Source organism: Heptranchias perlo, chromosome 25 (genome assembly GCF_035084215.1).
Source record: "Heptranchias perlo isolate sHepPer1 chromosome 25, sHepPer1.hap1, whole genome shotgun sequence".
Classification (NCBI taxonomy): Eukaryota; Metazoa; Chordata; class Chondrichthyes; order Hexanchiformes; family Hexanchidae; genus Heptranchias; species Heptranchias perlo.
The window spans coordinates 33,182,046-33,194,976 of NC_090349.1; the positions used below are offsets into that span (position 1 = coordinate 33,182,046).

The 12,931-nt window shown below is 43.8% G+C and overlaps 1 protein-coding gene across 1 annotated transcript in view; it reads right to left on the reverse strand.

Moving 5' to 3' along the window:
* Positions 1–12,931, reverse strand: part of LOC137342189 (uncharacterized protein KIAA1671-like) — a 172,034-nt gene that overhangs the window by 10,525 nt on the left and 148,578 nt on the right. Inside the window, exons 6-10 of the mRNA XM_068005939.1 lie at positions 10,222–10,391; positions 8,084–8,354; positions 6,302–6,473; positions 4,925–5,046; positions 117–253 (exon numbers count right to left, since the gene is read on the reverse strand). Coding sequence (XP_067862040.1) covers positions 117–253; positions 4,925–5,046; positions 6,302–6,473; positions 8,084–8,354; positions 10,222–10,391 — 872 coding nt within the window. The remainder of the gene's footprint in view (positions 1–116; positions 254–4,924; positions 5,047–6,301; positions 6,474–8,083; positions 8,355–10,221; positions 10,392–12,931) is intronic.

Sequence of the window (12,931 nt, forward strand, 5' to 3'; positions counted from 1 at the left end):
TGATCTCACTGAAAGGTGGAGCAGGCTCGAGGGGCTAAATGGCCTACTCCTGTTCCTATGTGCCTTAAGTCTGCACTGGAAACACAGTTTGAACACACTGAAAAATCTCTGCTTACCCTTCTCTTTTGCCAGCTGCAGGTGGCAGCACTCTGAACCCTTGCTGGGCAGGAGGCTTGCTAGATCTGCAACACTGATCATTGCTCGCTGCGTCTGCAACAACTTCATCCTCTGGTCGGTTTCTCCGTAGACTGGCCTAGGAAAAGGGGATAGAAACAAAACTAGAGTAATTAGGCACAGCCATGCTGACATTGGGTATAATTAATTGAAACCTGAAAAGAACAGTCACTGCAGGAATTATATCGTACATGGAAAGTGTGTGGGCTGCATGATTCAGGTTTAAACAGGGTCAGGGGTGATTGTGTGCTAACTACAGCCAGCTCTACCTCAACAGAAGTTAGAAAAAAAAAATCATTAAATGAGAAAAGGCTGTTCAACCTATGAGGACTGTATAAACTGATCTGTCATGCACTCTACCTCATTAAAATTCCCGAGGAATGGTTCTGCAAATATTCTCTGGCTGCACCAACAAAAATAAATCAAACAAAACTCTTCAGTATCTATCTATCCTCATGCTCCATATTATACATAGAATGATGCAGCACAGGAGGCGGCCATTCGGTCCATCGTGCTTGTGCCGGTTCTTTGAAAGAGCTATCCAATTAGTCCCACTCCCCTTCAAGTATTTATCCAATTCCCTTTTGAAAGTTATTATTGAATCTGCTTCCACCACACTTTGAGGCAGTGCATTCCAGATCAAAACAACTCGCTGCGTAAAAAAAATTCTCTTCATCTCGCCTCTGGTTCTTTTGCCAATTATCTTAAATCTGTGTCCTCTGGTTCCCTTCCTTGACATTTCCATGATCTCAGAAGCCATTGCGTTCCAAACAGCATTTGATTGTCTCTATGTGTCCTTATCGTTATAACCTTAAATCTTGTTCCTATCCAGATATTCATCCAGCTTCTTTTAAAAGGTATTAATTGACACTGCATTAATTGCTCTGTGTAGGAGTCTATTCCATACACCCACATGTTAAAAAAAATCCTTCTAATCTCAAGTCTTGCACAAGATTTGTTAATGTTGTACTGGTCTCCTCTAGTTCTAGGCACACAGTTCAAGCTGAATAACATGCTCGCATCTACATTATCCATTCTTCTCAACATTTAAAAAAACGAATAACTTCTCCTCTCAATCTTTTGCTCCCAGCGAAAATAAATTCAGTTCTTTGAATCTCGATAACTTGGAGCCCTAAATCTTGGCTAATTCCTCTTTAATCTTCCCTGAGCTCTGCCGAATGTGACTATGTCCTTTTGACAAATGTAAGGAATCTTACAACACCAGGTTATAGTCCAACTGTTTTATTTGAAAATCACAAGCTTTCGGAGGCTTTCTCCTTCGTCAGGTGAGCGAGTGTGGGATTCCATGGAAGGTTACCGCATTTATATTCAGAGAACAATACCTGGTGATTAGGTATTCACCAGGTATTGTTCTCTGAATATAAATACGGTAACCTTCCATGGAATCCCACACTCGCTCACCTGACGAAGGAGAAAGCCTCCGAAAGCTTGTGATTTTCAAATAAAACAGTTGGACTATAACCTGGTGTAAGATTCCTTACATTTGTCAACCCCAGTCCATCACCGGCATCTCCACATCATGTCCTTTTGAAGAAGAGGGTGCCCAAAATTGCACACATTATGTCAAATGTGACATCACCAATGATCTACACAAGGTTGGGATAGTTTGCTCTGACATGGTCAAAAGAACTTTGAGATGGATCCCTGTATTTGATAATAAAAGTAGAAAATCAGATGATGAACGGTCATTGACCTGAAACGTTTACTTGTCACTTCCCTCTACAGATGCTGCTGGACTTGCTGTTTGACATCTGGTTACAGATTGGCTTTGGCAGAAACCTGGAGCAGGTTAGCTGTATGACCCCCCTTTGGCACAGGTACAGTTCAGGGTATTGTACACAACGTGGGTTTGGAAATACATAAAAACTTTTTTTTTGGAAAAAGAAGTTTGTAACTCAGCTGCATTTCCATCATTTACCACAAGGTGTCCCCCATGATCTGTAGTGGGACAGGATCTCTCAGAGCATGCTTCCATAACCACAAGGTTCTCTCATGTACAGTACCATCAACATCTCTGGTACAGCATAGTTCCTGCTTCATTACAGAAACCATAACAAGCACCCCACTGAAAATACATTTTGAGACAGTGTGATGTAGAGTTGGAGGCAATGTCTATTATATTTATATCATTTTTTTTGACATACCATTCCTGTCTCGGGTTTGGGTGTGCCTCAGGAATATGTTAAGAGAAAAAATGACCAGAAAAAAAACAAATGGATATAATTTTTTTTGTCCCGATTCCTTCTCCAACTCTCCCGAATTTGCTGAACCCTACTGGGACATTACCATGGGTATTGAGTGCCCTCTGGTATCATACCTCAACTAAGTGGCTGTTCGACCATCACTGCCTATCATGTTCTCACATGCCTGGCTGATTCTCATTCCTCAGAACAGGTGCATTGATGCCAATTGTAGGTCCCCTTCAGCTACCCCAGCTGAGATCAGTTAACTCAGCATCAGGTATTGAATGTGGGACTACCTTCTCTGTGTGGTTCCATGACACACTGTTTTCACCCACTGAGCCATTGGAAAGAAAGAACTTGCATTTATATGGTGCCTTTTATGACCTTAGGATATCCTAAAGCTCTTTACAGCCCAATGAAATACTTTTTGAAAAGTAGTCACTGTTGTAATGTAGGAAACGCGGCAGCCAATTTGGGCACAGCAAGGTCCCACAAACAGCAATGAGATATTGACCAGATAATCTGTTTTAGGTGTTGATTAAATATAAATATTGGCCAGGTCACCAGGAGAACTCCCCTGCTGCTCTTCAAATTGTGCCATGGGATCTGTTACTTCCACCTTAGAGGGCAGTCGGAGTCTCGATTTAGTGTCTCATCCGAAAGGCGACACCTTTGACAGTGCAACACTCCCTCAGTACTGCAACGAAGCCTCAGCTTAGATTATGCGCTCAAGTCTCTGTGGAGTGGGACTTGAACTCACAACCTTCTGACTCAGACGAGAGTGCTATCGACTGAGCCACGGCTGTCACCTATGTTTGTTGTTCATCAAATACATTTTCAGGAGCTGTTTAGCAAAAGGTGCTCTGTGCATTTGCTGAGCAAGAACTTTGAGCCATTACAGAAGCCAGGGTAGTAACTTTATTGAATGTTCCTGAAACTACTAAAGCGAACTGACTGAATGAAGAGTGAAATTCCTCACTGTCTGTGCAGTAGAGAAGTTCTTCGCCTGACTATCATGCTGTATTAAGCGCAAGATTCAATCACATGTCTACCTTTTCCCACAGTGCCTTAGCTCAAAGTTTTAAAGTTATGAAACTATATTAGACTACCAGGGCCACCAACTCCTAATATGCAGGTCTCGCGCAGTGGAAACACTCAAGAAGCTCGACACTATCCAGGACAATGCAGCCCATCCACCCCCTAAACATTCACTCCCTTCACCATCGGCGCACTGTGGCTGCAGTGTGTACCATCCCCAGCAACTTGCCAAGGCTTCTTCGCAGCACCTCCCAAACCCGCGACCTCTACCACATAGAAGGACAAGATCAGCAGGCACATGGGAACACCACCAACTGCACGTTCCCCTCCAAGTCACACACCATCCCGACTTGGAAATATATCGCCGTTCCTTCACCGTCGCTGGGTCAAAATCCTGGAACTCCCTTCCTAACAGCACTGTGGGAGAACCGTCACCACACGGACTGCAGCGGTTCAAGAAGGCGGCTCACCACCACCTTCTCAAGGGCAATTAGGGATGGGGCAATAAATGCTGGCCTCGCCAGCGACGCCCACATCCTATTAAAGAATTAAAAAAAAGATGGTAATCCGAATATAAAAGGAGCTAAATCTCTCTCGTATTGGTCTCGCTTTGCATGTGAAATGTAATTGCAGAACTGAATGCTACAAAAGGTGTAGTTAAGTAGTGCATTTGTAATCTATGAACAGCCACCACTTTGACTCTAAGCTTCCATTTTGTGAGGTCTTTACTATTTTCTCCTCACCTCTGTTTGAAGGTGTTAACCCTTGCTACAGTATGGTCCATAGGCACTGGGTGCAATTTGCCAAGTATCAGCCTAGACAATCACTAAGTGTTGGCAGGCTATTCAACAAAGTACTGGTCCGGATTGGTAAAGTTTTGTAATGAATTATATATTTAAATTTCAGTTGCAAGCTTTGTTCATACCTCAGTGCAATATACACACCTGATTATTGACCAGTTTTATGTATTTATAGTAAAAAAAAATTTGAACCCCCTTGTCCAGTTTTGGAATCAGTAAAAGGTAACAAACCAACTGACACATAGGCCAACAGACCAGGACGATGTGGTTTCAGACTTCTTGTAATCCGTCATCTCAGCCAAGACCACCAGGGAAGACCCTGAACAGAACACTGGTTACTCTTTACTACTGAGGGGGTAGTAAGAAGGGGGACCTCAGTTGAGTGACTAAGGAGCGACAAAATAGTATTGGCAGAGATTTAGAACAGATCATTTACCTGTCTTCTTAGCACATAGACAGATAGATTAGCTTCAAATGTTATGCTTTGGTAATTCTGTCTTTTTATAGTTTCTTTCCTACAGACTAATTTTTAAGTTAACGTGCAGCTTCGCAAATAGAAATCTATTACCCGGGTGGGTTCCCAATTTCCTTACCATGTTGCAATTGCTTCCTTGGGGCTGGAATGTTAAATCACCATCAACAGAAATTACAGTGTGGAGAGACTCTAGTGTCCTCTTTGGTATGTTCCACCAGCTATAAGAGCTTTACCTTTAGTACTGAGGGGTCCATCCCAGGAAACATTGCGACTCTTTGACACTGTGATACTGTAAGTTTCTCGGGTCTTCTGACCTCCTCTTCAACCAATTCTTCTTGTACAATTGGCCTGCATTCTGACAAGGGAAGCGCAGAGGAACAGTAATATTATAAGAATGACAAAAACACACCAGTGCCCCTTGTTTTCTTGCCCCTTTAATTTCCTGATATCACAATCGCTGGCCGAGGTTGTGGGCAAGTGACTTACGCTGGTCTTTCGCTTTTCTCCCCATGTCTTCTGAAGATTATTGTCAGTCATCCCCCAGCACTTTGCTTAAGAAGCCATTTTTCAGGTCTGAGCGTGGACATAACAGCAAATTATTCGATTACAGGGGCATCACAGTTGAGCCTGATCCTGTCCTCACCCAGTGTTCACACACACGTACTTCAGGCAAGGGTCACAGTAAAGCGATTTGGATCAAGAATCCTGGATGATTTTTTCCTTTCTAACCTAGAGAGCCTGGGGCTAACTGGAGATCCCCACTGCTGCTAGGGCTAAGATCAGCTAATACAGCAGACTTCGGATTGAACCTGGGTCATTACTGGTCTGTGTGACTCAGCTACGCAGTGAATAAATTTGCTGAGCCACTAGGGAAACCAGCATAACTAAAAACAGAAAATGCTGGAAACACTCAGCAGGTCAGGCAGCATCTGTGGAGAGAGAAACAGCGTTAACGTTTTAGCTCGATGACCTTCCATGAAAGATGTTGCCTGACCTGCTGAGTGTTTCCAACATTTTCTGTTTTTATTTCAGATTTCCAGCATCTGCAGTATTTTGCTTTCGTACAAGTCTTTGACTGCTTGGAGTCGTCATTCTTCCTCCCCGTGGGGATGCAGCCAGCCTTCTGCTGGGCTCCTTCTCACGATGACACAACTGAGATCGATTCTACGGCAAATGAGGCATAAACCTACTTCTTCCCACTCTAGGTGAGCAGCTGAGTTTGTGGTGCCACACCAGCAACCAGAATCATCCTTAATGAATATTAACAACAGACAAGCGAGTATACAGCAGCTAGAATCATATAGCACAGAAGGAGGCCATTTGGCCCATCGTGCCTGTGTCGGCTCTTTGAAAAGAGCTATCCAATTAATCCCACTCTCCTACTCTTTTCCCATAGCCTGCAAATTTTTTCTTTACAAGTATATATATCCAATCCAGATCGCAGTGGAAGATGCAGTTTGAGTGGAAGGTGGATGCATCGATCAACTCTTGGGTTACAAGCTACTGGTTTGTATACTGATCAATCTAGACAGAATCCGGCAGGTTTCCTATGATTACTGTTCTCAGTTAGTAGAAAATGGTGCTTCTCACCCACTGCCATCCCGTCTTACCAGTGGAGTCTTTATACATCCAGGGATCTTCACTCTTTTCAATCAACTGGTCTGTGTCATTGGGCTGGTCTCCAAAGCCTGTCTTCCTGTGTTTTGTTGGAGCTCGTCGTAAAGTCTTCCTGCCAAGCTGTATCCGACTTTTCTGGGCACCGCTGTCCAGTACGGTTACGGGCTGGGGGAGGGGAATTGGGAAAGAAAGCAGTTAAGGTTGAAGCTCAATTTTGAGTAACTTTTTTCAAAATAAACATTTTGTGCTCATCAAGGTGAAGGATGTTAGTGCTCGGGAATGGAACACGGTATCAGTTTCATCACCAAATGTCAACAGCAAGCACTCCCAGGCCAGCTGCCTCCAAGAAGCTCAGCTTCCTCTTTTGTGCCAAGCATTTCCTTTCCCCTCTTTAGATCACAAGTCCTTCCAAGACGTGAATACTGCTCCCATATCTGAGAAGGCTCTGCTAGAACCCCTCACAATTCTTGACTGGATACTAGAAAGAGTTTGTTTTCCGGTCGGCAATTTCATCCCATCAGTCCAGGTTGGATTTGAACCCAGGTCCCAGAGGTGAAAAGATAACATGCTAACTTACTGCACCACCCAGTCTCCAATTTATTTAAAAAAAAAAGATTTTCTTTACGAGTGCCTCATCTCCTAATTGAAATTAAACTTTTTCTACATTCCCACTATAGCTCATGTCAGTGTCTGGCCTCCTCCGTGGACCATCTCAGTCACTGAGACACTTTCTAACGACTTACAATAAGACTCAAGTTCCTACTTCCTGTTATGGCTTACTCAGTAAGCGCATTGTGTAGTACTGAACTACACAGACCGTAAGGTTCAGATAGCTGATCTCAGCAGGGCATCAGTTAGGGCAATACAATTGGGAAAAAAAGGGGAAAAAAAATCAGCCAGGATTTCTGCTCCTAAGAACATAAGAAATAGGAGCAGGAGTAGGCCAATCGGCCCCTCGAGCCTGCTCCGCCATTCAATAAGATCATGGCTGATCTGATCCTAACCTCAAATTTAAATTCACGTCCAATTTCCTGCCCACTCCCCGTAACCCCTAATTCCCTTTACTTCTAGGAAACTGTCTATTTCTGTTTTAAATTTATTTAATGATGTAGCTTCCACAGCTTCCTGGGGCAGCAAATTCCACAGACCCACCACCCTCTGAGTGCTATCTGGTGACTTGTGCTGGAAAGTGCTTGTTTTAAGTGTTGTACTTCTATAAGTCAGGTTGAGAACAGGCGTGATGCCCCTCTTGTGTAATTGCCTGGTGGCACTTGCCGTCTACACTCATATATGAAGAATGCAAAGCTGGGCAAAGTACTGGAGGGCATGTGAACATGGAGCTGCACATCAACATGAGTAAGTGTCATAAGGAGAGGGGGGGGGGGGGAAAACAGGAGATAATTAAATAAATACAAGTCGAACTCCTTCCGGTATGGCCAAACTAAAGATTACTTTTCTGTACTACTACGTATGCAGATCCAATTAGCTGTGTGATGTGCCCACGTGCCACTTAAACAAGTGTCTCTCGGATGCTCCATCAGCAGAGGTTGGGTGCTTCCCAACATCTAGACAGAGAGAAAAAAATTGGAGAGGAGTCATCCTTTGGCAGCTTTCAAATATCTCACAACTGCTAGTGGCAGTATGCAGAGAGCACAATCCCAGGATCCTGTTGCCTGGTTGGGCTTTCCGCTAGGGACTGGTGCTTGAGAAGAATGTGCAGAGATATGTTTTCAAGCCTTGGCTGATTCCTATTAAGAGTAGGCACCCCTGCTTACCTCCAGAAACGAGAATCCATGGAAAATTAGATCAACATGCGTACTTGGGCAGGCGGACTGGGAACTATCTGTATCACCCAGCGATTCCAATTCACCGCTTGAATGGTCGAAACTGATGGATCTTGGGTCCTGAATGGAGCTTGGCCGCTCGATGGCAGGGGTCATCTCTGACTGCGAGGATGGTGATGACACTCTGCTTTGCACCAGTTGCCTTTTGGGGGAGACAACCGGAGTGGTGGCGGGTTCCTTGTAGGGCAACACCGGCCTACAGCTGCAATTGAACAAAAGGAAAATTGGTCAATAAGAGCTGCTGTTTATGGAGCTGGGCTGGAGGAGAGTTTTTACCCTTTTTGTGTCTCACAGCTTGCAATTCAAACCCATTCCTGCCTTTCCAGAGGGCAGCATTGCATGGAAGGCAGTGGTAGCTTGGGGAGCTCGCTCAAACTCGATCTGCTTCTCAAGACACATCCCCATCAGGAGTTGAGATTGAAGACACTCTGAGCGGAGTTTACTAGTGCAATCCTTTTGAGGAGCATTATTTCACAAACAGTAAGATGGCCATGAGACACCCAAGTACTTCCTTCCATCCACTTTTTAAACCTCTTCTTGTAGGTTCTGATCCTTGATAAGGTATGGTGCTATAGCTGCCAGCAACCATCACTGCCTCAGCCAAATGACCATTCCTCATGTATGAACCTATAGTGGCAGCAGAACATTTGGTCGTGGAGACCATTATAACCAAGCCTGATCTCCATCTTCACCCAATGTCCAAAGAAGCATTATTCATCAATATATCACAATCAGGAGCTGGAACTCTGACTTGATTTTTCTCCCTCCCTGGTCCAGAGGTAGCCATAGCACCTCAACTGTTAACTCAGCACGGACCAAAATCAAATCTAAGATCTTATGGTCTGTATGGCTTTTGAGTGCTTTTGATGACTAAAGCCTTCAGGAATCCCACCAGAACATGTTAGAAAGGACTCCCTCCCCAGGCTTAGTACACCATGATGACTAGTTTGATGACTAAAGCCATCTGGAATCCCACCAGAACATATTAAAAAGGACTCTACTCCATTCCCTCCCCACCGCACTTCATCACCAAGGAGGCCCAAACAGTATTAATTTGCTGCCACCATAATTAGTGATGTCGGACGAATGCATCCCCTATTGGCGTATAGACCCATTGACTCATAAGGAGCTCTGCTGCATCGGTGCACAGTAGGAAGGACTGCCAATAGAGCATGTCCCACAGCTCTGCTTTGCTCCCATCTGCAGTTTGACCAGTAGAGTAAGCACATTTGAGCAAATCAAGAGGCAGCTCCAAAATCAGGCAATGATCTCAAACCATTGCTCCACAAGAGCACATCGAGTTACATCGAAACCACAGCATAGAAACTGGCCATTCGGCCCAACTGGCCTATGCCGGCATTTATGCTCCACACGAGCCTCCTCCCTCACTACTTCATCTAACCCTATCAGGATACCCCATTATTCCTTTCTCCCTCATGTGCTTATCTAGCTTCCTGTTAAAATGCATCTATGCTATTTGCCTCAACTACTCCTAGTGGTAGCCCATTCTACATTCTTACCACTCTCTGGGTAAAGAAGTGTCTCCTGAATTCCTTATTGGATTTATTAGCGACTATTTTATATTAATGACCTCTAGTTTTGGACTCCCCCGGGAGTGGAAACATTTTCTCTACGCCTACCCTACCAAACCCTATCATTATCTTAAAGACCTCTATCAGGTCACCCCTCAGGCTTCTCTTTTCTAGAGCAAAGAGTCCCACTCAGCCTGTTCAGCTTTTCTTGATAAGTATATCCTCTCAGTTCTGGTATCATCCTTGTGAATCTTTTTTGCACCCTCTCCAATGCGTCTATATCCTTTCTATAATAAGGAGACCAGAACTGTGCACAATACTCCAAGTGTGGTCTAACCAAAGTTCTATACAAGTTTAACATAACTTCTTTGCTTTTCAATTTTATCCCTCTTGAAGTAAACACTAGTGCTTGATTTGCCTTTTTTTAATAGCCTTATTAACATGCACGAACACAGCTCGCTGCAGTTTCTGGACAGACTTTACATAGTCTGGTCACAGCTGATGTTTCATTACTCAAAGTATTCTTTGAGCTCTTACTTTTCTTCCTCATTCTGTTTGTGCTCCTCGTATTTGTTGTATGGTTCACACTCTTCGTTCGTGCTGTACCCTCTCTCCTCGTATGTGCCATACTGGTCTCTCTCTTGTACTAGGGCGTCGGTGTCCTTTCCCTTTGTGGAAGCGTTGATGCAGCACTGCTTCACCCTGTCCTGAAAAACAGACGAGAGGATTAGAAGAGGAAGAACTAAAAAGATTTTATTGTCTCCAAGTTATTACATCAAAGAACATTCCACTTCCTCCAATACAAAATTTGCCTTAATACACCTGGTTATATCACTTTGTTACTATTCTCTTTATTATAAGATTCTCTGTTAATACCCTCTCTTTGTTATAAAGATATTGAATACATGAATTTGTTGTATTTTATGTTGTTATGGAGACGGTGAAAGGTAGCTGGGTTTCAACTTCCAGCATCTGCAAATGATCCACCACAGCACTACCACTGACACTGTCATCACAATAACAATGGGTGACATTCAGCATGCTCTCTGTTCACCTCTTAATTTCTCATGCTAACATTAAGGTTCCTGTGTAAAATGAGTTTGGGCAGTCTCAACTTAGTTACATTTTCCTAGGCCCAGTCTCTGCAGTGCAGAGAGGAGCTAATTATCTGATTTACATAGCTGAATGAGAAGGGAAAGACATCTCTCTCTCATTACTGCAACTCAGGAACAAACACGCTCATTACTGCAACTCAGGAACAGACGCGCTCATTACTGCAACTCAGGAACAGACGCGCTCATTACTGCAACTCAGGAACAAACACGCTCATTACTGCAACTCAGGAACAAACACGCTCATTACTGCAACTCAGGAACAAACACGCTCATTACTGCAACTCAGGAACAGACGCGTTCATTACTGCAACTCAGGAACAAACACGCTCATTACTGCAACTCAGGAACAAACACGCTCATTACTGCAACTCAGGAACAAACACCTCCAATACTGCAACTCAAGAACAAACACGCTCATTACTGCAACTCAGGAACAGACGCGCTCATTACTGCAACTCAGGAACAGACGCGCTCATTACTGCAACTCAGGAACAAACACGCTCATTGCTGCAACTCAGGAACAGACGCGCTCATTACTGCAACTCAGGAACAAACACCTCCAATACTGCAACTCAAGAACAAACACGCTCATTACTGCAACTCAGGAACAGACGCGCTCATTACTGCAACTCAGGAACAAACACGCTCATTGCTGCAACTCAGGAACAAACACCTCCAATACTGCAACTCAAGAACAAACACGCTCATTACTGCAACTCAGGAACAAACACGCTCATTACTGCAACTCAGGAACAGACGCGCTCATTACTGCAACTCAGGAACAAACACGCTCATTACTGCAACTCAGGAACAAACACGCTCATTACTGCAACTCAGGAACAAACACGCTCATTGCTGCAACTCAGGAACAGACGCGCTCATTACTGCAACTCAGGAACAAACACCTCCAATACTGCAACTCAAGAACAAACACGCTCATTACTGCAACTCAGGAACAAACACGCTCATTACTGCAACTCAGGAACAAACACGCTCATTACTGCAACTCAGGAACAAACACGCTCATTACTGCAACTCCTGAGCACTCCCTTGGTACTGCTGAAAATGCCAATTGACCAAAGAATGAAAAGCCCACCTGTGAAGTGCACAATGCACTTCCCACAAAGTGCTTAGGAAACCCTTATCTTCAATACATATTCAACAGAAGTATGGGTGAAGTAGACTGGAGAGGATCTGTAGTTTTAAATTTACAATAGGAGGACAGCTTAATAGAGCAGAACTATGACCTGAATATATAAAAATGTAAACACAGTAAGCTATATTGTTCCTGAGCTAGTGTTCATCTGCACAGAACCCAATAACACTGACTGTGAGGAACACACCATTCATTATATAGCTGTTTATGTATTATATGTATGACAATATCTACAGTGCTTGCAGGCTGACTGCGAAATGTTGACTAGTTACAAGATAAGCTCTTCCCTTCTGCTAGGTGTGCTCTGCATGCTACCCTCTCTGCTAGGTGCACCCTACACTCTTTTGCCCCCTTGAGGTGCATCCTACACTTTGGCCCCCTTTAGGTAGTAAGTTGTAACCACAATTTCATTCATTTCAGTGGGTCTGCAATCTGCATCTTTCTTCATTATCCACTTCCAATAGTCTGACCTGGACTGGTCTGAACTGCACGAGCAACACAAGAAAGAAAAACAATAAAAAACAAAAGATCTTTGGGGGCCTGGGTGATGCAGTGGGGTTGTCACACAGTTCCTTCACTTCTGGGACTTAGGAGCTTCTGAGCTTGATTTGAACCCATGTGAAATGATTTTGGGACTGTCTTAAACCTTGGCACTAATTAGCCTAGCCACCTCACCCATGATACCAGTGTGGGAAATGAAACACACTGGCAGTAAAGGATTCTCTTCTCAGGTTAGCAGTGAGGAACATTGCCTAATCTGAACTACGCTGTATCTGAGAGTACGTGATGGTGTCACTGGGTGCCTGAAATGGGGAAGTGTTCTATTTCACAGCACTGACTTCTCTATTCACGATTAGCACAAAAATTCACCCTCTCTCCCTAAATTACTAAACTGGATTAAATGGGAGTAATTTCTTTTATGGGAGAGAAGCGCATTGTACTTCTAAAACCAGTTTCCCTGGATAGATAAAAATTA